Source organism: Trichechus manatus, unplaced genomic scaffold (assembly GCF_000243295.1).
Source record: "Trichechus manatus latirostris isolate Lorelei unplaced genomic scaffold, TriManLat1.0 scaffold00165, whole genome shotgun sequence".
NCBI classification, from domain to species: Eukaryota; Metazoa; Chordata; class Mammalia; order Sirenia; family Trichechidae; genus Trichechus; species Trichechus manatus.
The window spans coordinates 1,926,647-1,948,492 of record NW_004444101.1 but is presented as its reverse complement, the minus strand read 5'-3'; the positions used below and the strand labels follow the sequence as shown (position 1 = coordinate 1,948,492).

The window sequence follows — 21,846 nt, the reverse complement described above, 5'->3', positions numbered from 1 at the left end:
GCACGTGGCTCCCACCCAACCAATTTCCAAGCTTCAAATGCAGTGATCTGAAGAACGTTAGACAAGGCTCTTCTATAGGGACTGTTACAAAGCTTTGTGGTGATGTACCAAAAGTCTCCCTTCTCCAGCTTGGTCATTTCCTTGGGGTTCTGAGTCCAGATTGTGGTGTGAAAGCAACCCTTGACAATAAGGAAACACATGGGTGTGGTCAGATCTGCTGACTCTTGGCCTAGACCATCGGGGCAGGTGACCACAGGAGGGAAACAGGAGCGGGAGGCATGGGAGAAAACAGGTGGGGGCTGACCACCCCTTCCAACCTATGGAAACTGGTGGGTTCTGAGCTAGAGAGACCAGCTCCTCTCAACGTTCCCAGGGATTTGAAAGTGAAGGTGAAGAGCTGCTTGGTGGCCTGGTTTGTGACCCTCCTTGACCCCCAGAGTTTTCCCCACACATGACCAGACAGAGCAGCCAAGACTCGAAGGGAAATGCGTGTTCATAGGTCAAAACAATGATCTCAGAAGAAACACAACACACTAGACCACACACAACATTGGAGGCAAAAGCACAGAATTGATGCAACAAAATACGATCGTAAAATGACGTAATAAATATACTCACAGAGACAAGAGAAGATTTAAGAACGTTAAACATGATGTAGACATCACAGAGAATAACCAAGTGGCAGTCTTTGGTATAAAAACATCTTTCAAATAAAGAACTAAAGAGATGGATGAAACTGAAGGTGGAGGCAGTGGGGATGGTGAGGGTGGGATTCTGATAAAGGTAGAGTGGCCAGGTGTTCCTGACAGATAGCGAAGAGAGGGTGAAAAAGAGGAGTTAAGTATACTCCCAGCCCTTACCCTGAGCCAATGGAAGGATGGAGTTGACATCAATGGGCTGTGCATGCAACAGGTTTGGGGGTAAGGTTTGTGTTCAGTTGGATGGGTTAACTTTCAGATGTCCCTAAAGGTCCAAGTGGAGATGCCAAGGAGGTGGCCGAACTATGGGTACAGAACTCGGGGCTGTCTGGGTGCAGCTTCTACCCTACAGATGGTACTTAATGCCGACGGGAATGGAGAAGAGATTCAACACCAAGAGGGCTGGGAGAGGAGGAACCAGCCGAGGAAGAGCAAGGGGGACTCAAATCCTTGGCATCCTGGTCATGTACCCATAGGATTAGTATAGACAATGAGGCCTTGCACGCTGTCAGGTCCCTATATCATCCCACTGAATGAATGAATGAATGAACGAGCGCAAGCTTTGACTCTAATCAGCACTGAGTAATGTCTCAGAGACCCTAAAACAGGAAACCAATATGCTCTGTTTCACAGTTGAAAGTTTTCTGTGCTCAAATTAGTAATGGAGGAAAATGTCTACAAAGATCTGCGGTCCAAGGAATTAGCATTGAGGACACACTGTGCCTATTATATCACTCAGGGAAATGCTCAGGGCCACTGGGACGGTTTATTTCTTCTTTGACTTTTAGGAACTCGCAATGACTTTAAATTTACTTTGTGACTAAGGAGGGTGCACATAAAAAAGAAATTGATACCGTTTTGTTTGTCTAGGAATCCTTTAATATTCGTTGTGAGCTTTGAATTGGGAGCAGCTTCCATTCTGAGGAGGGGCTGTTCTCTCTTTTCCAGAAATCACAGGAGAATCTGAAGCCTGGTCATTCTGGTCAACCAGATGTGGATTTCTGAAAAGCTGCATTTCCGCTTGGATCTGCTGCGGGAGACTGTCCAGGGGACTAACCTGCCTGACGAGGACTTCCTGGTGATTGTGACACAGGAACTTGATCAGAAGCAGCACAGTGAGTGATAATGTCCACACACGGGGCTCTGACCAGCAGGGAGCCCAGGAGAAGACTGTCATGGATTGAACTGTTTCTCCCCAAAATATCTGTCATCTTGGCTAGGCCATGATTCCCAGTATTGTGTGATTGTCCACCATTTTGTCATCTGATGTGATTTTCTTATGTGTTGTTAATCCTATCACTATGATGTTAATGAAATGGATTAGTGGCAGTTATGTTGATGAGATCTACAAGATTAAATTGTGTCTTAAGCCAATCTCTTTTGAGATATAAAAGAGAGAAGTGAACAGAGAGGCGTGGGGACCTCATACCAGCAAGAAAGCAGCACCAGGAGCAGAGTGCATCCTTTGGACCCAGGGTTCCTGTGTGGAGAAGCTCCTAGACCAGGGGAAGATTGATGTCAAAGACCTTCCCCCAGAGCTGGCAGAGAGAGAAAGCCTTCCCCTAGAGCTGCCCTGAATTCAGACTTCTAGCCTCCCAGACTGTGAGAGAATAAATTTCTCTTTGTTAAAGCCGTCCACTTGCGATATTTGGGTAGCAGCAGCACTAGATGACCAAGACAAAGACTCACTGGCAAAGGCTCCAGGGCATCATTTCTCCATTTCCTTCTTTGAGTTGCCATTTCAATCAAACAAAAACACTGAATGATTTGAGTGAGAAAAGCTAAAGCTGACCCAAAAGTCACTTTAGAAGGTATAAACCAAAAGAAATCAAGCCCATTGCCGTCGAGTCAATTCCAACTCATGGTGACCCCATGTGTGTCAGAGTAGAACTGTGCTCCACGGGGTTTTCAAGACTGTGACCTTTCAGAAGCAGGTCACCAGGCTTGTCTTCTGAGGCACCTGTGGGTGGGTTCGAACTGCCAACGTTTGGTTAGTAGTCGAGTGCTTAACCATTTGCACCACCCAGGGACTCCTTAGAAGGTGTAGAGGAAAACAAAAGTGGCTTCTAGCTCCTGTTGGGTACCCGGGGGCAGCTGCTTCCCCCTCAGGGATCACCATGCTCCTATGCAAAGCAGGCTGTCGGATGGACTAAGTAAGTGCATCCAGGTGAGGCGCACAGCAGGTGTCCCACAGGTGAGCTGTGATGACTGTTCTGATGGCCAAAGGCAGCTCAGGAGAGTTCCTAATGGCTCCATGGAAAACAGGATGAGCTGCACGGGCACCCAGATTGTCCGAGGTGGAGGAGAGCTGGGGATCATCTACGGATCTGACGGCAGTGGCGGCTGGTTCCCCTGCCATGGCAGACGTCACTAACTGGTCCTGGCCCTTTTTCCCTGGATTCCACTCAGCTCGGCCTACCCTCCTGGAGCTCTCTCGCACGCCTCCACCAGTCTGCCAGCCCTCTGTGCTTGCTTGAGGATTGGGCCCAATGCTTCTTGCTGCCATGGGCACTGTCTGCCCCCTAAGGCGGTGATTTCTCCTGGTCTGGGCACGTGAACTTGCACAACAGGTGTGTGTGTGGGGGGATGGGGATGTCTATCCCCTCCTTGTTATTTAGCTAGTCAAGTTCAGTCTTGTCGTGGGGCCCAATTTCCTTCTCTAGTGACATCTGCACAGAAATACCCATCCCCGGCCACGCTCTCGTGGACATGGTCAAGGACGTACCCACTCCCACCCATGCTCTGGTGGACACGGTTAAAGACATCTGCACAGAAATACCCACCCCTGCCGGTGCTCTGGTGGACACGGTCAAGGACCCCGGCACAGAAATACCTACCCCCACCCACGCTCTAGTGGACACAGTCAAGGATAGACCCACTCCCACCTATGCTCTGGTATACGTGATCAAGGATAGAACGACCCCCACCCACGCTCTGGTGGACACGGTCAAGGATAGAATGACCCCCACCCACGCTCTGGTGGACGCGGTCAAGGATAGAACGACCCCCACCCACACTCTGGTGGACACGGTCAAGGATAGAACGACCCCCACCCACGCTCTGGTGGACATGGTCAAGGATAGAATGACCCCCACCCACACTCTGGTGGACGCGGTCAAGGATAGAACGACCCCCACCCACGCTCTGGTGGACGTGGTCAAGGATAGACTTACACCTGGTGTCTTGACTCAGTAGTCCCTGTCTGTTCCGTTCACGAGAGCAGTGTCAGGAAGCCAGGAGTGGGAGGGGTTAAAGACCACACCAAGAGAGGCCTTCCGTGTGTCCTTCAATTTACACACTGTCCTAAAGGACAGACGGAGTGGGCTGGCCAGAGGGGCCATGGGAGCCACGAGTGAGTGCGGGTGAACTGGAGAGCTGAGCCGCGCGGTCATCTTGCAGGGAAGTCTGTGATGGGCGGTGTTTCTTCTTGTCTTCCCCGGGCGATGTAGGGCAGGAAGTGCAGAGCAAACGGAGGGAAGACAGTGTGGGGCTTCTTTGTTGCTTTGTCCTATTTCCAGTGAGTCTCCCCTTTAGGGCTGGTGGGTCATCACGGGTTTCTGTGAAACGAACACATGCACACATAAGTGTGCACAAACTGGAGTGGACACAGATACACACACCAGTGTGCACACAGATACTTGCATGAGTGTGCACACTGATACAAACATGTGAGTGTGCACATCGATACACATGTGTGAGCATGTGCACAGGTATACATATGAGTGTGCACACAGGTATGCACACATGAGCATGCACACTGATATGCACACGTGGGTGTGCAGAAGACAGACACATGTAAGTGCACACACAGATACACATGTGAGTGTGCTCACAGACACACGAGTGTGTACATAGACACGTGTGAGTGTGCCACATGGATATACACATGTGAGCATGCATACTGGTACATGTACGTGCGTGTGCACACAGATACGTGTATGTGAGCGTGCACACAGATACATACACACGAGTGTGCACTCTGATACAGTCACACAGCGTGCAGATACACACACGAGTGTGCATACAGAAATACACGTGTGAATGTGCACACATACATGCATGTGACAATGCACACTGATATGCACACGACAGCGTTTACACAGATTGGACCCTGCCCAGTGCTATTGCTTCCTGGGGTCTGGGAGGAGCCTAGGAGACTGGGCTTGCAGAGAGCCCCCTCCAGAGAAGTCAGGGGACTGCCTTTGGCTCCAGCACCCGGCACCCGCACGCAGGATTCAGCTGAACAATCTTTACAGCACTGGGTGGGGGAAAAGGTCCTGGGAGAACATCCTAACAGTCTTAGGGTCTGTCACCTTTCCTGTCACCCCCGGGACAGTGAGGTCACTTAGGAACCACTGTCTCCTTTGTACCTGTTTTAATATTTCCTGGTTACTATATACTCTGGTTTCTTTCAGGAATGTTTTCAGTTTTCCTTTAAATCTTTTGCAGATTTTATTTTACTTTTTGCTTTGATTCTCTGGTTTTAATTCTTGTTAGTTTATCTCAATTTCCTTTACTCTGAACGCTTTAATATAAATATGTAAATCTTACAAGTCACAGAACTTTAAAGACTCTTCAAGAACCAAGGTAGAAACATTACCGCAAAGATGTGGTTGGCCTTCTCCTTCTTCCCGTTGGGGTTTCTCTGCGTCAGGGAACCGCGGTACACTGATTTCCTGTCAAAGGTTTTCTCATCGCTGCCTTTGGGAAGACAGAAAGGGGGACTTCATTAATCACAAATTTACCCCAAACAAGTACCTTTGCCTCCTAAACTATTTTAAAAGTAGCTTAAAAATCAACATAGCCCCAGTTTTCTCAGCATTCAATTTTTTTTTAACAAAGCATTTACATTTTAGCAGTATTACAAATACACATCTCAATCCACTCTTTCTCTTTTGCTCTAGAGATGGGTTAAAATCCACCCTCACTGTGGTCCTACAAATCCTCACATGGCGGAACAATAGAACAACTTTGTTGCGATAGTATTTGGGGTATATCCCCTACTTTCCCGTTAATTCTGTGACGTGATACTGGGCCAGAGGGGTCTTGGAACTCGGATCCTCAGAACGAAGGAGCTGTCCTCAGGGATGCAGAGCTGGGAGCATCTGGCCTCAAATCCTAGTTAACTGTGTACGCTCATACCCACAGGTGAGCACACTCTGGTGGGGCAGACTCAGGGACCAGCCCCGATCTGCTGCTGTGGATACGCCTCTTTTGGGATTCTAGCCCACAAGGCCACCAGGAAACGCCCTCGGGGCAGCACGTGGCCCTCCAGAAGCCCCTCCTGTAGCCCCCCAGCGGGCCATCTTGCTGGCCAACTTGTCCTTCTGCCTGTGGCCCCGGGCAGGGATGCCCTGCAGAGGCCTCAGCGCCAGCTCTGTTGTGCATCAACCTGATTGTGAGCTGGGAGCTCTGACGGCGCAAAGTGGGAGCCGGAACGGGGGTGAGGGCAAGACGAGACAAGGTGGCAAGATGAGGGGGAAACAGGGCTTAGCATAGACTGTCATAGGCTGTGAGGAGGGGATGGACAGCCTCCCAGAGCTGAGGCATCCGCACTCAGCCCTTAAGGACGGACAGAGATGGGAGAAGCACAGATGCTGGGCAGAGTGCAGTGAGATGTTGCTTAGACTCTGAATGGAGGGCTCTGACCCTGGTGTGTGGACGGGAGGTGTGTGCTGTCCAGCATGTAGACAAGAGTGCGCACAGGGGCGGAGCAGGGGCGGGCTGGCAGCCAAGGGCTGGAAGGCTGGGCTAAGATATGACTTCATTCTGTAGGCACGTGGGAGCCAGCGATTGTTCATCAGCAGAGGCATGAAGAGGGCTACCTTTAGGATCATGGCTCTGGTGGAGTTTGAAAGATGGGGTGAAGAGGGCAAAGCTCAGGTGCAGGGGCGAGAGACACGACAATCGTGTGGGGCCTGAAAGGGGCCAAAGGCAGACAGGACTGGCTGTGAGCCGGGAAGGGGCCACTCCCCTCTGGTGACCCGTGTTGGGCTGCCCGGAGGGTAATGGGAACTGTGACCAAGACATAAAGGACCCCGCAGTCTCGGTAGTGTGCCGTGCAGGCAACTGTACACCATTCATCCAGACAAATTCGGTGTCCTTGTCACCGCTGAGACATCAGAAGCAAACCCATTGCCGTGGAGATTCCGGCTTGTGGTGACCCCATGTGTTACAGCCCCTTCATTAGCAGAGCTACACGTAGCTTCCACTTACCTTTTCTGCCTCTGGGGTTTATCAGGAAGCCATTTCCCTGGTGGTGCAGTGGTTAAGTGTTTGGCTGCTAACCAAAAGGTCAGCAGTTCGAATCTACCAGCCACTCCTTGGAAACCCGATGGGGCAGTTCTATTCTATAGGGCCGCTATGAGTTGGAATTGATTCGACAGCAATGGGTTTTGCTATTTCACTGACAGTGCGTGCTGTGGGCAGGTGAGGACCTGTGTAACTGTTTGAAACGGAAGAAATGGGCGTGTGCCACACATGACTGCTTTTATAGCGTATCGTATGAGGTAGTACTGAATCAATACTTTTGGTAGGAAAAATATGGATTTTGAAAACTTTTATATGGTCCATATATGTACTGATAGACACTGAGGGTAGGATTTTTGGGATGAGGCCAGAAAAAAATCCATTATCACCTCCCAAAAATTCAGACACACTCAACGATTCGGCACGCCTTCCCTTAATGAAAACAGATGGTACTAACAAAAATTCAAAGCAGAAAATAATTGGGTGTTGAAAGCAAGAGAGTAGAACTGAGCTCCTTAGGGTTTTCTTGGCTGTAATCTTTACAGAAGCATATCACCAGACCTCTCTTCTGCGGCTGCTGGGTGGGTTTGAACCACTAACCTTCAGGTTAGTCTTTGAGCGCCAAGTGTTTGCACCACCCAGGGGCCTCACTGAAATGCCAAGGAAGGCTAGACTGTGTTCTGCCCTTTGTGTACAAGAACTCTGTACCATCAGGACCATTTACATTGCAAAGCATTGAAAACAACAACACCACCTTTGTATGCTTAAAGCAGCAGATTCCATGACCCAGGAAACCAGCTCACTGCTAGTCTTTCTCTGTGCCCACGCCCCCAGGGTGGCTGGAGCAGCCCCAGGAGGAATTTTGGGGTGTCCAGGGCATGAGATGGGGTGTCCCATGGCATGGTCTCCTTTCCCAGACCCCACGGGAAGGAAGGAGACGGTGACTCTCACCTGCACTTTTAGGGGAGTGACTGAACTTCCTCTTCAGAAGGTAGGGGACAGCCATGACCTGGAAGAAAGGAGACGTCATGGCTTCACTAAACTCCTGTGATTTTTTAGGAACACCAAGGGCTAACTTTGAACTTCTCAACGTTCCTCCAGGTTCTAGATCAATCATGTCAACTGTCTTCTGTTCTCTGGCAGTATTTGAACCTTTAACCATATTAAAACGCATGTTATCAATAAACTAAGCACCAAAGGCCTGCAGAGAAAAAGAGAGGTGTCACTTTTGGAGAACTGCCAGCTTTGGGGGAGGTTATGGCAGAAGGAACCCAATCTCAGCTCCACAGACCTGGGTTCAAATTCCAGCGCTACACGTGCCACTGTGTGACACGGGCAGCTGACCTACCCTCTCTGAGCCTCAGTCTACTCTCCTGGAAAATGGACCAGTCCCCCTCTTTATGGGGAAATTGGGAGATTAATTGATGTGGGTCTCACATCTTTTCTTCCCTCACGCAGTGTGAGCTGAAAAATCCGTGTTCTTGCCAGTTTAGAAACTGGATAAGAGAATGATTATGAAATGCATTCTCTGTTTTGCCTTTTCCAGGGTAAAGAGAGATAAAATGAACTAATTCCCTTAGAAATGCTTTCTAACATCTGGCTTCCTGGGTTTTGGGGTGCACCATGGCCCAGTGAAGGGCTGGGGATGTCAGGGTCAGGGGGCCTGGGGTGAGACCCCCTTGTCACTTACGATCTGTGTGAACCTGATCAAGTACACTGACCTCCCCTAGCCTTCAGGAAGGACCTGGAACAGATGCCTGGCTTCTTCTGGGGTGACTGGGAATGGTGCTCCCTAGTCATACCTAGGAGCCGTGGTGGCACAGTGGTTAAGTGCTCGGCTGTTAACCAAAAAGTCAGCAGTCTGAATCCACCAGCCACTCCTTGGAAGCCCTAGGGGGCAGTTCTGTTCTGTCCCATAGGTTGACTATGGGTTGGAATTGACTCCACGGCAATGGTTGAGTCATATCTAAACTCAGGCAGTCTCAATGGCGCCCCTGCGGGGCCTTCTGTCCCTGTTATCACCCGCCATCTTCCTGCCGTGCCCACATACCCCCACAGCCCTGTGTGTGTCTCTCCCAGCAGCCAGCACCCGCGTCTCAGGTAGACTGTCCCCAAGCTGTGCCTGTGCAGGGGGGTCAGAAGTGACTGGGAATGTGCGCCATCCAGGGTGGCCCTTCAGAGGAGTCCATGGTCCAGCCCCGTCCCCTACACAGCATGACTCTGGGGCAGACCTACATGTCTCCCCTGGAGGACTGAGCCGAGGTTCCCCTCTGTAGGACTCTGCTTGACATCAGATCCTGCTCGCCTCCTCCCCTCCCAGCCCCACTTCCCCCTCCCAGCCCGGTTTCTCCTGGGACTTGCCCGGCAAACACCTCCTCAGGCGCTCCGTGTCTGTGTGTGCCTCTGAGGAGCCTACCAGGCTGCCAGGTTCTGAAGTCTGCATTTCAGCACTGTCATGATTGATTTGTGTCCCCCCAAAATATGTGTCAACTTGGGTAGGCCATGATTCCCAGTATTGTGTGATTGTCCACCATTTGGACATCTGATGTGATTTTCCTATGTGTTGTAAATCCTACCTCTATGATGTTAATGAGATGGGATTAGAGGCAGTTATGTTAATGAGGCAGGACTCAATCTACAAGATTAGGTTGTGTCCTAAGGCAATCTCGTTTGAGATATAAAAGAGAGAAGTGAGCGGAGACACAGGGGAACCTCATACCACCAAGAAAGTAGTGCCAGGAGCAGAGCGCATCCTTTGAACCCAGGGTCCCTGGGCTGAGAAGCTCCTAGATCAGGGGAAGATTGATGACAAGGACATTCCTTTAGAACCGACAGAGAGAGAAAGCCTTCCCCCGAAGCTGATGCCCTGAATTTGGGCTTCTAGCCTCCTGGACTGTGAGAGAATAAGCTTGTCTTTGCTGAAGCCATGCACTTGTGGTATTTCTGTTATAGCAGGGCTAGATGACTAAGACAAGCGCGACAATGCCAGGGGCTGTGGCTATCCACAGACTTGTCATTCTTCTGCAAAGCTGTGCCCGTGTTTTGTTCTTTGTCAGCCTCTCGAGTTTGGATGGAAGAACACCTACCTCGACCTCACTTGAAGGGTCTGGATTTGGATCCTCAGGGCTCTGGTCAAATTTCCTGACACGTCGAGGAAGGAATATCTGGAGGGCAAGGAAAAAGCATTGGATGGCTGTTTTCTTCACATACTTGGTTAAGGATGCTGAGGTAGAGTGTCAGCCCCCTCCACCCCCCCAAACCACTCCAGTCCCCTGGGACTAGGGTTGCCACATTTAGCAATAAAAATACAGAACACTCAGTTAAGTTTGAATACCAGATAAAGAATGAATTTTTTTGTGTGTGTCCCAAATGGAGCCCTGGTGGCGCGGTGGTTAAGCGTGCAGCTGCTAATGAAAGGTCGGTAGTTTGAATCCACCAGCCGCCCCTTGGAAACCCTATGGGGCAATTCTGCTCTGTCATATAGGGTCACTATGAGTTGGAATCAACTCGATGGCAACAGGTTTTGTTTTTTTTTATGTCCCTAATTATTGCATGGGCTATACTTATACTAGAAAATTCTTCCTTGCTTATCTGCAATTCAAATTTAACTGGTTTTCTGTATTTTACCTAGCAGCTGTATCTGGGACTCCCCTAAGAGCATCTTTTATTCTTCCACCATCTTTTATTCGTCACCCATGTGGTTTTGTCGGAGGAGCTCTGACTGGAATCAGGAGACAAGGATTTCTGCTCCTGGGGTGGGTCCCTAGGCAGCTCCATCCATAGATTCTAGTCACCTATTGCTGTCGAGTGGATTCCGGCTCATATGACCCTATAGGACAGAGTAGAACCATCCCGTAGGGGTTTCCAAGGCTGTAATCTTTATGGAAGCAGAGCTATCTTCAGTTAGAAATGAACAACAAATAACAAACCAGGAAGAATCAGAATGCAGACACGGTCCACCAACTGGCTATCAGGAAACTAAGGCTGGCAGTCCAAGGAGAAGGGAGGTGGCTGGCTCAGGGCTCCTGGTCTCAGCCCACAGGGGTGACCCTGGGCTCCTGGGGAGATCTCTGAGGGCACCCACTCCCCCAGGGGCCACCATGCCTCTCCACTCACCGGGATGTTTGACCTCCTCAAGGGCTTTCTGGAGGGCCTCACTGTCAGCCCCGCAGCCTGCAGGGCCACAATCCTGGACTCGATATTGGACACCTGGGAGAAGAGCAGACAGACAGACAGATGGCACTCAGATGGAACAGAGACAGCAGCTGGCCCTGCTTCACTCAGGGAGCCAATTTTACGTTTGTTTGCACTTATGATGGGCAGTCTAAGCTGAGACACTTCTTGGTGGTCCCGTTTATCTTCCATGGTTGTTGGGGAGGGAATTGGGTGTTCCTTGATGGCCACCTCCCAGGTGGAAGGAGAAGGGGGATCTGTACACTTTCTGAGGCACGTCAGGAGGTTCGGTTCCCATCAGGAATTGAAGGAGAAGCAGTGATTTGGGGAAGGGCCTGGCTGGGGCTCTAAGGGATGCGCTCTTCCTTACGGGGCAAGGGCTCCATGGAGGCTGGCCAAGTTCTGCTTTCCTGGCACAATTTCAAATCGTACTTGGACCCGGGCGTTCTGCCCCACCCCCACTGGCACCATTCCTGTCTTCCCCCCAGTGGCTACACCTCCAACAGCCCCAGAGGAAGCTTATGAATACAGAAACCAGGCCCGTTTCTCTTGGTTCAGATCCCTCCAGCAGCTCCCCAGATTCTTCCCCCGGCCCTCAGGGCCCTCTGTGATCTGCCCATCTCCCGGGCCTGCCTTCTGTCCCCCTTACTCCCTCTGCTCCAGGCTCGGGGTTCCACTGTGACCCTTGACACACCAAGCTCAATGCCACCCCAAGCCTTTGCCCTTGCTGTCCCTCAGCCTGGACTCCTGTCCCCTAGGTTTCCCATACTGCCGTCTTTCCCAGTGCCTCTCCCTATCCCGCTATAGAAGTAGCCCCACGCCAGCACTCCTTGAGTTAGTGTTGTCTTCAGAGCCCTCCTCAGGAACTGACTGATGTTGTTGTGTGGGTCTCTCTCCTCCCACTAAAACCTGAGCTGCACGAACAGGGTGCTCTGTCTAAGACCTTCGCGGCTGCAGTTGCTGGCCCTGCCCGTCGCCTGCCACCTTCTAGGTGTCTGATGATGGTCTGTGAGTGCAGGAAGGAACAGAGCATGAAAAGTCCTTGGCCTGGCTCGCTCTTTCTAGTGGGAACAGCTCTGGGTGATGTGGCCCTCCTTGCAGAGGAATGGGTACTTCCTGATGAGAAGAGAGAAGCGGGTGGTGGTGCTGGCTGACCACGAGGTCTGGGGCTGACACTCTCTTCTCTGTAACTCTCCTAGGGGCCTGGATGCTCTGACTCTGTCCTTTGGCCTTTGCACTGGAACTCAACTCTTCAAGCCACAGCTTGGGCTCACGGGGTGACCCTCGGGGGCAGGGTCCTGTCCTGAGCCCTGGTGGGCCCTAAATTCTGGGTGCCTCTGGGCTGCTCCGCATGCGGCAGGGAGTGGTCAGTACTCAGCCCCTTTCTCCGTGGTGGAGAACCCTGGCTGTCCCTCACCAGGAATACAGGGCAGGATGGGGGTGTTCCAGGGTGGTGGGCAGGGCACCCACAGAAATCTCCAGACTCATTTCCCGCCTTCATGAACACACACATGGAGCCTATGGGGAAGGGGCTCGTGGGTGGCTTGTTCATGCTGTCGGACCTGCCACCTCTCTCTGTCTTTGCATCACCGCGAGCTCCCTCCACCCATACGGGCTACCTCACTCTCCGCCTGCTGGACTTGGGAGGCCGCCACAGCCACTCTGTCCTCCAGCTCTGACAGCTCCTCGTCTGTGGTCCTGGAGGGCAGGCTGTGGTCCTGGGGGCCCTGAAGCTCCGTCTCCCATCTGTCTGTCTGTCCTGCAGCTGCACACACCTGGGAATGGGAAGGGCCACACCTGACCACCAGCTCGAGGGGCTGCAGGATTCCCACCAAGATGGGTCCCCGATGGTCTCTTCTCCAACTCCTGGAGCTGCCGACCAGCTGCCCTCGGTGCCAATAGCCGGCAGCCCTGGGGTTGGCTGCTGTCATGGATTGAATTGTGTCCCCCCGAATAGAATCCTAACCCCCATACCTGTGGATGGGATCCTATTTTTAAATAGGGTTTTGTTATGTAAATGAGGCCGTATCAGCACAGGGCCTGTCCTAGACCTAGTCACTGCCGAGTGATGACAAGGGCAGGGTGGACACTGGGAAGACAGACACGACGTGAGGATCGTCTACAAGCCAAGGGCCAGGGAACACCTGGGAATACCTACAAGGAAGGAATCCACAGGGCTAAGACCCTGGTTTGGACTTTTAGGCTCTGGAACTGTGGGACAATAAATTCCTGTCCTTTAAAACACCCACTTGTGGTATTTGTTACAGCAGCACTAGGTGACTGAGACACTGCCTGTGCTGAGGGGCGCTGGGGGCTTTTCACAAACAGCTGGGTGGCTGGGGTCATGGACCCTGGCCCCTACCTCTCCCTGTGTCCTGCCAGGACACTCCGGTGTGGCCTCACCTTTGGGGCTGCCCCCGGGAGGTCCCCGCTGGTGGCGCCCATGTCTGACTCCACCAAGGTGTCTTGGCCCCCCTCTTCCTCAGATGAGGCACCCTGGTCACTGACGTTGTCGGTCAGCTCCTCCAGCTTTGTCCTCAGGGTCTCCTCTTCCAGGTCGGCTTCCGTGTGCTTGCTGGTGACGGGGTGCTGCAATGAATGAGCGAGTGAACTAGTGCTCCCCTTACCCTCCCCCGCCGGTGGTCTGGAACCACTGCTCTGGAGAGGCAGGGCTCTGGGCCCTCGGCCATGTCCTGGAGTGCTCCTGAAGTTCCTGCGAGAGCTGTGGTCTCCACCCACTCCCTAAATGAGCTTCCCCCAATCCCAGCCCTACAGAACCAGGCTCTGCCCATGGCTGAGACTCGCCATCCTGAACAAGACATTGAGTTTCCTTGGTGGCCGTGGGTGGCCCTCATCTGATTGGCTGCTAGGTTTTCACAATGAGCAAACAAATCTTCCCTCTGTCTCCCAAATCAGAGTCCCTGGGTGGTGCAAATGGTTAATGCGCTTAGCTGCTAACTGCAATGTTGGAGGTTCAAGTCCACCCAGAGGTGCCTCAGAAGAAATGCCTGGCAATCTCAAAGAGCACAATGCTTAAAGACCAGCTATTGAAAACACTGCACAGCACAGTTCTACGCTGACACACATGGGGTCCCCACGAGTTGGGGTCGACTGGATGGCAACTGGTTTTGGCCCCCCTAAATTGGGTCCCCACGCCCTTTCCTTTGGCTCCCACCTCTGGAACTAAGGTGCTTAACCAAGATGGCAGCCTCGATGTTTAAATCTTGCCAGCTGGAGGCTACTGGGGGTGTTGACGATTCATTTTTCGAGGTTCTTTCTGCTCTCGCTTGGGGTAAAGTTGGAAGTGCACCATGGCTAGGTGGCCTCATCTGCACAGAAATGTGATGTCCCTGTAGGGCTCTGGGTTCTGTCTCCACCTTGCGCGATAGCCACAGTGTCCACACCCACCGTTCATCTCTCATAGGGTTGCTATGAGTTGGAAAGGTATTTTTTTTTTTAGTACTTTCTTTTTATTGTTATAGTTTAAGTGAAAGTTTACAATTCAAGTTAGTCTCTCACACAAAAATTTATACACACATTATTATGTGACCCTAACTGCTCTCCCTATACTGTGACAGTACAATCTTTTCCACCTCTGACTTCCCGTGTCCATTCAGCCAGCTCCTGACCCTCTCTGCCCTCTCATCTCACCTCTGGACAGAAGCTTCCCATTTAGTCTCACGTATCTACTTGAGCTAAGAAGCACTCTCTTCACAAGTATCATTTTATGTCCCACAATCCAGTCTAATCTTTGTCTGAAGAGCTGGCCTTGGGAATTGTTTTAGTTCTGGGTTGACAGAGAGTCTGGGGGCCATGCTTTCTGGGGTTCCTCCAATCTCAGTCAGACCATTAAGTCTGGTCTTTTTACTAGAGTTTGAGTTCTGCATTCCACCCTTCCCCTGCTCCATCAGGGACTCTCTATCGTGTTTCCCGTCAGGGTGGTCATTGGTGGCAGCCGGGCACCATCCAGTTCTGGTCTGAGGCTGATGGAGTCTCTGGTCTATGTGGCCCTTTCTGTCTCTTGGGCTAATACTTTCCTTGTGTCTGGTGTTCTTCATTCACCTTTGTTCCGGGTGGGTAGGGACCAATTGATACATCTTAGATGGCCACTTGCTAGCTTTTAAGATCCCAGATGCCACTCGTTTTTTTGGTACTTTAGTGCAAGAAGAGGCTCAAAGCCTTTTCAGGGATTTAAAAGCTGCACGTGCAGCAAGTGAAGGTGACTGTGAGGAAGAATTTGTTACGAGTCTCCGAGGGAGGGCGCATCTACATACCACTGACCGACGAGTATGAGTCGTTCATAAGTTGGACGTTCGTAACCTGGAGACTGCACTGCCTGTATCTCGATTTACTTCGGCTAGTAAGAAATTTAAGGACCTCTGGTGGCACAATGGTTATGCGCTTGGCTGCTAGCCGAAAGGTTGGTGGTTCAAACCTACCCAGCGGCTCCATGGGAGAAAAGACCCAGCAATCTACTCCCATAAAGACTTTGGGCTAGGAAACCCTATGGGGCAGTTCTACCCTATCACATGGGGTCGCTATGAGTCAGAATTGACTCATTGGCACCCAACAACAAACAACAGTAAGAACCTCAGAGCTATACTTGGTGCTGACCTCTGCTGAACATCTTAGTCCATACTACAGCTGTTCCTCTGCTTCTTGAAAGGAATTTTCAGTTTTTGTCCTAATTTTTGTTAAGTGGGATTATAGCTGTAATGCAGAATGCTCCTTAGAAGGAAAGATGGCAAGACTACGTCTTACATATTTTGGACATGTTATCAGGAGGGACCAGTCCCTAGAGAAGGACATCATGCTTGGTAAAGTAGAGGGTCAGCGAAAAAGAGGAAGACCCTCTGTGAGATGGATTGACACAGTGGCTGCAACAATGGGCTCAAGCATAACAGCGATTGTGAGCATGGCGCTGGACCAGGCAGTGTTTCATTATGGGTGCTTAGGGTCTGCTATGAGTCGGAACTGACCTGAAGGCACCTAACAACAACAGCATAGCTGTAACTGGAGCTGGGGCATGAATGGGGCCTGGAAGGAAGGGCATGAACAAGTATTTAGCACCTACGAGGTGCTGGGTGTTCCTCATTTAATCCAGGCTCTCATTATCCTTATTGAAGTCTCTGGGTGGTACAAATGGTTAATGCACTCAGCTGTTAGCTGAAAGAGTGGAGGTTCAAGTCCACCCAGAGGCGCCTCAGAAGAAAGGCTTGGTGATCTACTTCTGAAGTCAGCCACCGAAAACCCTATGGAGCACAGATGTACTCTGACCCATGTGGGGTCGTCGTGAATTGCAGTTGACTCAATGGCAAGTGGATATTACCAGCCCTAGGCCTGACGGGGCCAGGGACAGAGCTTCACTAGAACCTGGGACAGAGGCAGCCAGCCTGGCGGTGCTGCAGTGTGGACGCTGTCCCTCTCCACCACTGGCCAGTGCTCCCTGGTCGTGAAAGCCAGAGCGAAAGGGCCCTGTTGATACAGTCCACACACCCCCGACCCTGTGGACTCCGGAGCCCCCAGCAGGCTCCTATGGTGCCTGGGGTTGTCCCTTTGCCTGCATCTTCGCCCATTCTAATGCCTGGAAAGGACCTCTGCCGGCACAGTGGCAATCCTCTCCTGTAAAGATTTCAACAGGAAGAAACTCAGACGTAAACTTACTCCTCACCTCTGGCTGCTAACCAAAAGGTTGGCGGTTCGAACCCACAAGCAGCTCCGCAGGAGAAAAGGTCTGGGGATCTATTTCTGACCAGTCACAGCCATTGAAAACCCTGTGGAGCACAGTTCTGCCCTGACATGCATGGGGTTGCTATAAGTTGTAGTCAACTCGATGGCACATAACAATGATAACAGCAACCACAGCAACGCCTGGGAGGAGCCCCCGGGGGGTGCAGACAGTTAACACACTCAGCTGCCAGCAAAAAGGTGGGAGGTTCGAGTCCGCCCGGAGATGCTGCAGAAGAAAGGCCTGGTGATTTACTTCTGAGAAATCAAACACTGAAAACCCTGTGGAGCACAGTTCTACTCTGACACACGTGGGGGCGCCGTGAGTTGGCATTGGCTCGAGGGCCACTGGTGTATTGGCCGTCACCCTTATTTTATGGATGGGGATGCGGAGGTGGCATGGATTGAATTATGTCCCCCCAAAAATGTGTCAACTTGGTTAGGCCATGATTCCCAGTATTGTGTGGTTGTCCTCCATTTTGTGATTGTAATTTTATGTTAAAGAGGGTTAGGGTGGAACTGTAACCAGGTCACATCCCTGATCCAATGTAAAGGGAGTTTCTCTGGGGTGTGGCCTGCACCACTTTTTATCCTACAAGAGATAAAAGGAAAGGGAGGTGGCCAGAGAGGGGGGACCTCATACCACCAAGGAAGAAGCACTGGGAGCAGAGCGTGACCTTTGGACCCAGGGTTCCTGCATGGAAAAACTCCTAGTCAGGGGAAAATTGACAAGAAGAACCTTCCTCCAGAGCCGACAGAGAGAGAAAGCCTTCCCCTGGAGATGATGTCCCCGACACGGCCCGGAGGCTCTGTGCAGCCTGGATGGGCATCACAGCTGTCCTGATCCTCCACTCCCCTGCCCCACCTGGCCTCACCCTGCCTCCCATCCGCCGCTCCTACATGGGGACCCTAGAGAGAATCACTCCTGTTCCCAGAGAGCACCCTCCTGCCCCCTTCTACGTCTCAGGGCAAATGTCCCCTCTCTGTGAGGGCTCCTGACAACCCTAGTTAAAACTGCACCCCCCAGCCCCAGCCTGCCCTGAGCTCTGCATCCCTGACGGCCCCGACCAGGTCACCCTGGGACACGCCTTAGTTGGAACCGGTGCAGGAGTGCAGCCGCTCACCCAGTGTCTGTTGATTCTTCCAAGGCTGCAGATTCAGACCTTGATTTAGTGAGACAATCGTGGAAGACAGAAAGTGTGTGCATTCATTTGCTTGTTTGTTTGCTCATTCATTCGTTTGCTCATTCATTCATTCAGTCTGCATTTCGGCGGTTGTCCTCCGGCCGCACAAAGCAGACTTCTAGAACTGTGAGTTGAGAGCCCCACGGACGTCACCCCAAGAATTTCACCACCTCCCACTCCTCCCTTCCTTCCAGAAGGGGTGAGTCACTTCCACTGACACCAGAGTGCTGAGTGGAAAGACACCAGGAAGCCACCCCCAGGTGCCGGTCCCGCCAGCATCCACCCCTCTCCCCCGGCTCTCCTGCCAGCCCTGGATACTGCCCGCGATCAATGAATTTCCTATTAGAAGGAAACCTATTGAGACGGACGAGGAGGTGGCACTGCCGGGTCTCCCAGAGTGAGCTCAGCGGCTAATGGCATTGTGATCGAGCGCGAGCGGCACCTTCACGTAGGACGTTCTGCCGCCACAGCCAGCTTTCTGGAGAAAGCTCAATAGTCGAAGCTGCAGAGGTCATGTCGGGCGGAGAGAGCTGCGGTGACTCTGGCCTGTCAGTCCTCCTGGATCTGACAGGAGCACAGCTTTCTCCCCGTGTAAGTGGGAGGAGAGACTGTGGAGTCCCCCCAGGAAATGGGAGCCCAGGGCTGCCCATAAGCCAGGACCCCGAGGGGCTCCTGAGAGGGGTGGATGGTTTGGAACCTCGGTTGAAAGCAGAGACTGTTTCTCCTTTGTAAGTGAGTAAATGCGTGCACACAGGCACACATGTACACTCACACTCACACTCACATACATGCACCCACATGCACACAGTCACACACTCATGCACACACATGCAAACATATACGCACACCCACGTGCACACAGTCACACATGTACCCTCACACTCATACATGCACACACACAGTCATACATGCACACAGGCACACACTCACACACACACAGTCATACATGCACACAGGCACACACTTATGCACATTCATGCACACACAGACACACACGCACACAGACACATACACACACTCACAGAGACACACATGCACACACTTATTCACACACAGACACACATGCACACAGGCGCACATAGTCACACATGCACATAGGCACATACACACTTGTGCACACAGTCACATATGCACACACTCATGCACACACAGGCATACACACACACGCCCACCCCCTGACCCCAGACCAAGGGTTTTTGCTGTATTTATTCCCTGAAAGGTGACCTTCTTCAGCTCACAGATCTGCAGCAGAGGGAGAGAAACTGGCTGGAGCAGCCAGCAGAGCTGGACACAGTGCCCTCCTCCGCAGAAGCACCCAGCTCCCAGAACACCGCCATGCTATCACCTGGAAAGCTCAGTCTGACACTCGATTTCTGATCCCAAGAGGCCCGGACACCAAGCCAAAGCTGGGGGCAGTACCAGGAGGAGGCGAGAAAGCAGGAGAGGTGACAGATCCAGCAAGCCATGGAAGCTGCACCTGGAAGGTGTGATGGCGTCATGACTGATGGCTAGCTGCTGTCTCCGCTGACACGGCTCAGGCCAGGAGGCTGAACTAACCCGGCCATGTGGGTCAAAGTAAGTCATCAACTACAGGAGCCTTGGGCCCCAGGTGGGACAGGTGGCCTGCCAGGTGATAACCCACAGTGACCAAAAGTACATCGTCATCCCTTGAGTCATCAGACACTTGAGTCACCCAGTATCTATTAGCTCCCAGACTGAGACGTGAGAAAATCGATTCTTCTTCCGTTTTGTCGGCAGCCCAGCTGAGGCCTCTGCCTGCCATTGTCTCATTTACAGCTCACCTTGTCTCAAAGCCGGAAACGGCCCTTTCGGAGTGAAGACGCGCTGGCATTGTACAGCAGCTAATTAATCCCATCTCAGCAGCACCGAGGGCTTCAAGGGGGCAGATCAGCCCGGAGGAGAAGAATATGAACTAAGACGTGTCCACACGAGGGTTCCGTTGGGAGAGGCCACTGGTAATAGGGGGCATCTCTGGCTGCAGAGGTGGCGGTCAGTCCCCTCGGGAGAGGCTGCTCAGCAGACAGCCTTTGTCCCCCTTAAAGTATAGTTTGCGTCACATGCGACCACCACTTCAGAGGTGGGAAAAAGTGTCCCGACCTGACCAGCGTCCTTGTGAAATGCCACACCGCAGTGGAGAGGAAAGACGAGCATCCTTCAATGACCACTGGGCAGTGCTCACCCCAGTCACGGAAGGAAAACAGAGGAGCCCCGTGGGGTGCGGAAGGCTGGGTTGCGTGTGGGTGGGCAGGGAGGCGGCAGGGCGCTGGGGAGGCCAGTGAGGCGCAGAGCTGGGACAGAAGTGCAGTGGATTCAGTGCTGCTTTCTGACAAGGCCCTGGCCACGTCCAGGCCCCCTGGGGGGGAGGTTCCAGAACAGCAAGGACACGATAAATACAACAAAACCCTGGCTTTCTGCCGGCATTGAGAGCCGCCGGACCCCCTGTCATGGACTGAATTGTGTCCCCCCAAAAATATGTCAACTTGGCTGGGTCATGATTCCCAGTGTTGTATAATTGTGTACCATTTTGTAATCTGATGTGATTTCCTTTTGTGTTGTAAATTCAATCACTATGATGTAATAAAATGGATTAGTGGCAGTTATACTGATGAGGTCTAAAGATTGGATAGTGTCTCAATCCAATCTCTTTTGAGATATAAAAGAGAGAAGCAAGCAGAGAAACATGGGGACCTCACACCACCAAAAAAGCAGTGCCGGGAGCAAAGCGTGTCCTTTGGACCTGAGGTTCCTGCGCTGAGATGTTCCCAGACCAAGGGAAGTCTGAAGACAAAGACCTTCCTCCAGAGCAGACAGAGAAAGCCTTCCCCTGGAGCTGACGCCCTGAATTTGGACTTGTAGCCTACTAGACTGTGAGAAAATAAATTTCTCTTTGTTGAAGCCATGCACTTGTGGTGTTTCCATTAGAGCGGCGCTAGATGACTAAGACGATCTCCTTTCAGATGACCCCAGGGAACCCCCACTTCTCAGGTTCTTGCGAGCAACCGCAGCAGAGCTGGCTTCACTCTTGTCCCTTGGCCCAAAGCATCGCTGATATGGCCGCGTATCAGTACGCACGGACGAGGGTCTGTGGCTTGATGATACGCAGACCTGTGTGGGCTCCAGCTGTGAGGACCGACCCACTACTGCAATATGCAGGGATGTAAAACCGGGTGTGGACTCCTCCTGCTTCAGACGCCGAACCAAAATTTACAATTTAAAAATGCAACAGAAACATTGGCAATGGATGAAAATGAGCAGCCGTATGGCGTGAAGCTTTTATGGGGAGTGAAATCAGTGTCTGCACCCAAACCTGCATCTGAACCGGACATCGACTGCCCTGGGCTGGCCCTAGGGGGTGAGGGGCGCCCCGACCTGCTCCCCACTCTATCTCAGCCCCAGGGAGCTTCATTGTACAACACTCTGTGTTGTGAGCTCTCGGCATGAATAATTATTCGTATAAAGCCTTCCCCATCAGCCCTCATCCAGAAAGTCGTTACCATGAACACAGGCAAAAGCAGACAAGAGGTAACGGGTTATCACAAAGACTGATCACAATAAAACATTACTCCCCAGAGCTCTCCACCTCCTTAAGGCATGTCTGTGAGTCCTGGGTTAGAAACACCGTTCTCAGCCATAAGTGTCTGGGTGGTGTAGATGGTTAACACACCCATCTGCTAACCGAAAGGTTGGCGGTTTGAATTCAGCCAGACCCCACATGTGTCAGAGTAGAACTGTGCTCCATAGGGTTTTCAATGGCTGATCTTTCAGAAGTAGATCACCAGGACTTTCTTCCAGGT

At 51.9% G+C, this 21,846-nt stretch overlaps 1 protein-coding gene across 1 annotated transcript in view; it reads right to left on the bottom strand.

Annotated features, from left to right (window-relative positions):
- Positions 1-4,228: 4,228 nt before the first annotated feature.
- MLPH (melanophilin) overlaps positions 4,229-21,846 on the bottom strand; it is a 46,062-nt gene continuing 28,444 nt past the window's right edge. The window contains exons 7-13 of the mRNA XM_004386462.1: positions 13,524-13,695; positions 12,740-12,895; positions 11,064-11,156; positions 10,034-10,111; positions 7,899-7,956; positions 5,299-5,399; positions 4,229-4,255 (exon numbers count right to left, since the gene is read on the bottom strand). Coding sequence (XP_004386519.1) covers positions 4,229-4,255; positions 5,299-5,399; positions 7,899-7,956; positions 10,034-10,111; positions 11,064-11,156; positions 12,740-12,895; positions 13,524-13,695 — 685 coding nt within the window. The remainder of the gene's footprint in view (positions 4,256-5,298; positions 5,400-7,898; positions 7,957-10,033; positions 10,112-11,063; positions 11,157-12,739; positions 12,896-13,523; positions 13,696-21,846) is intronic.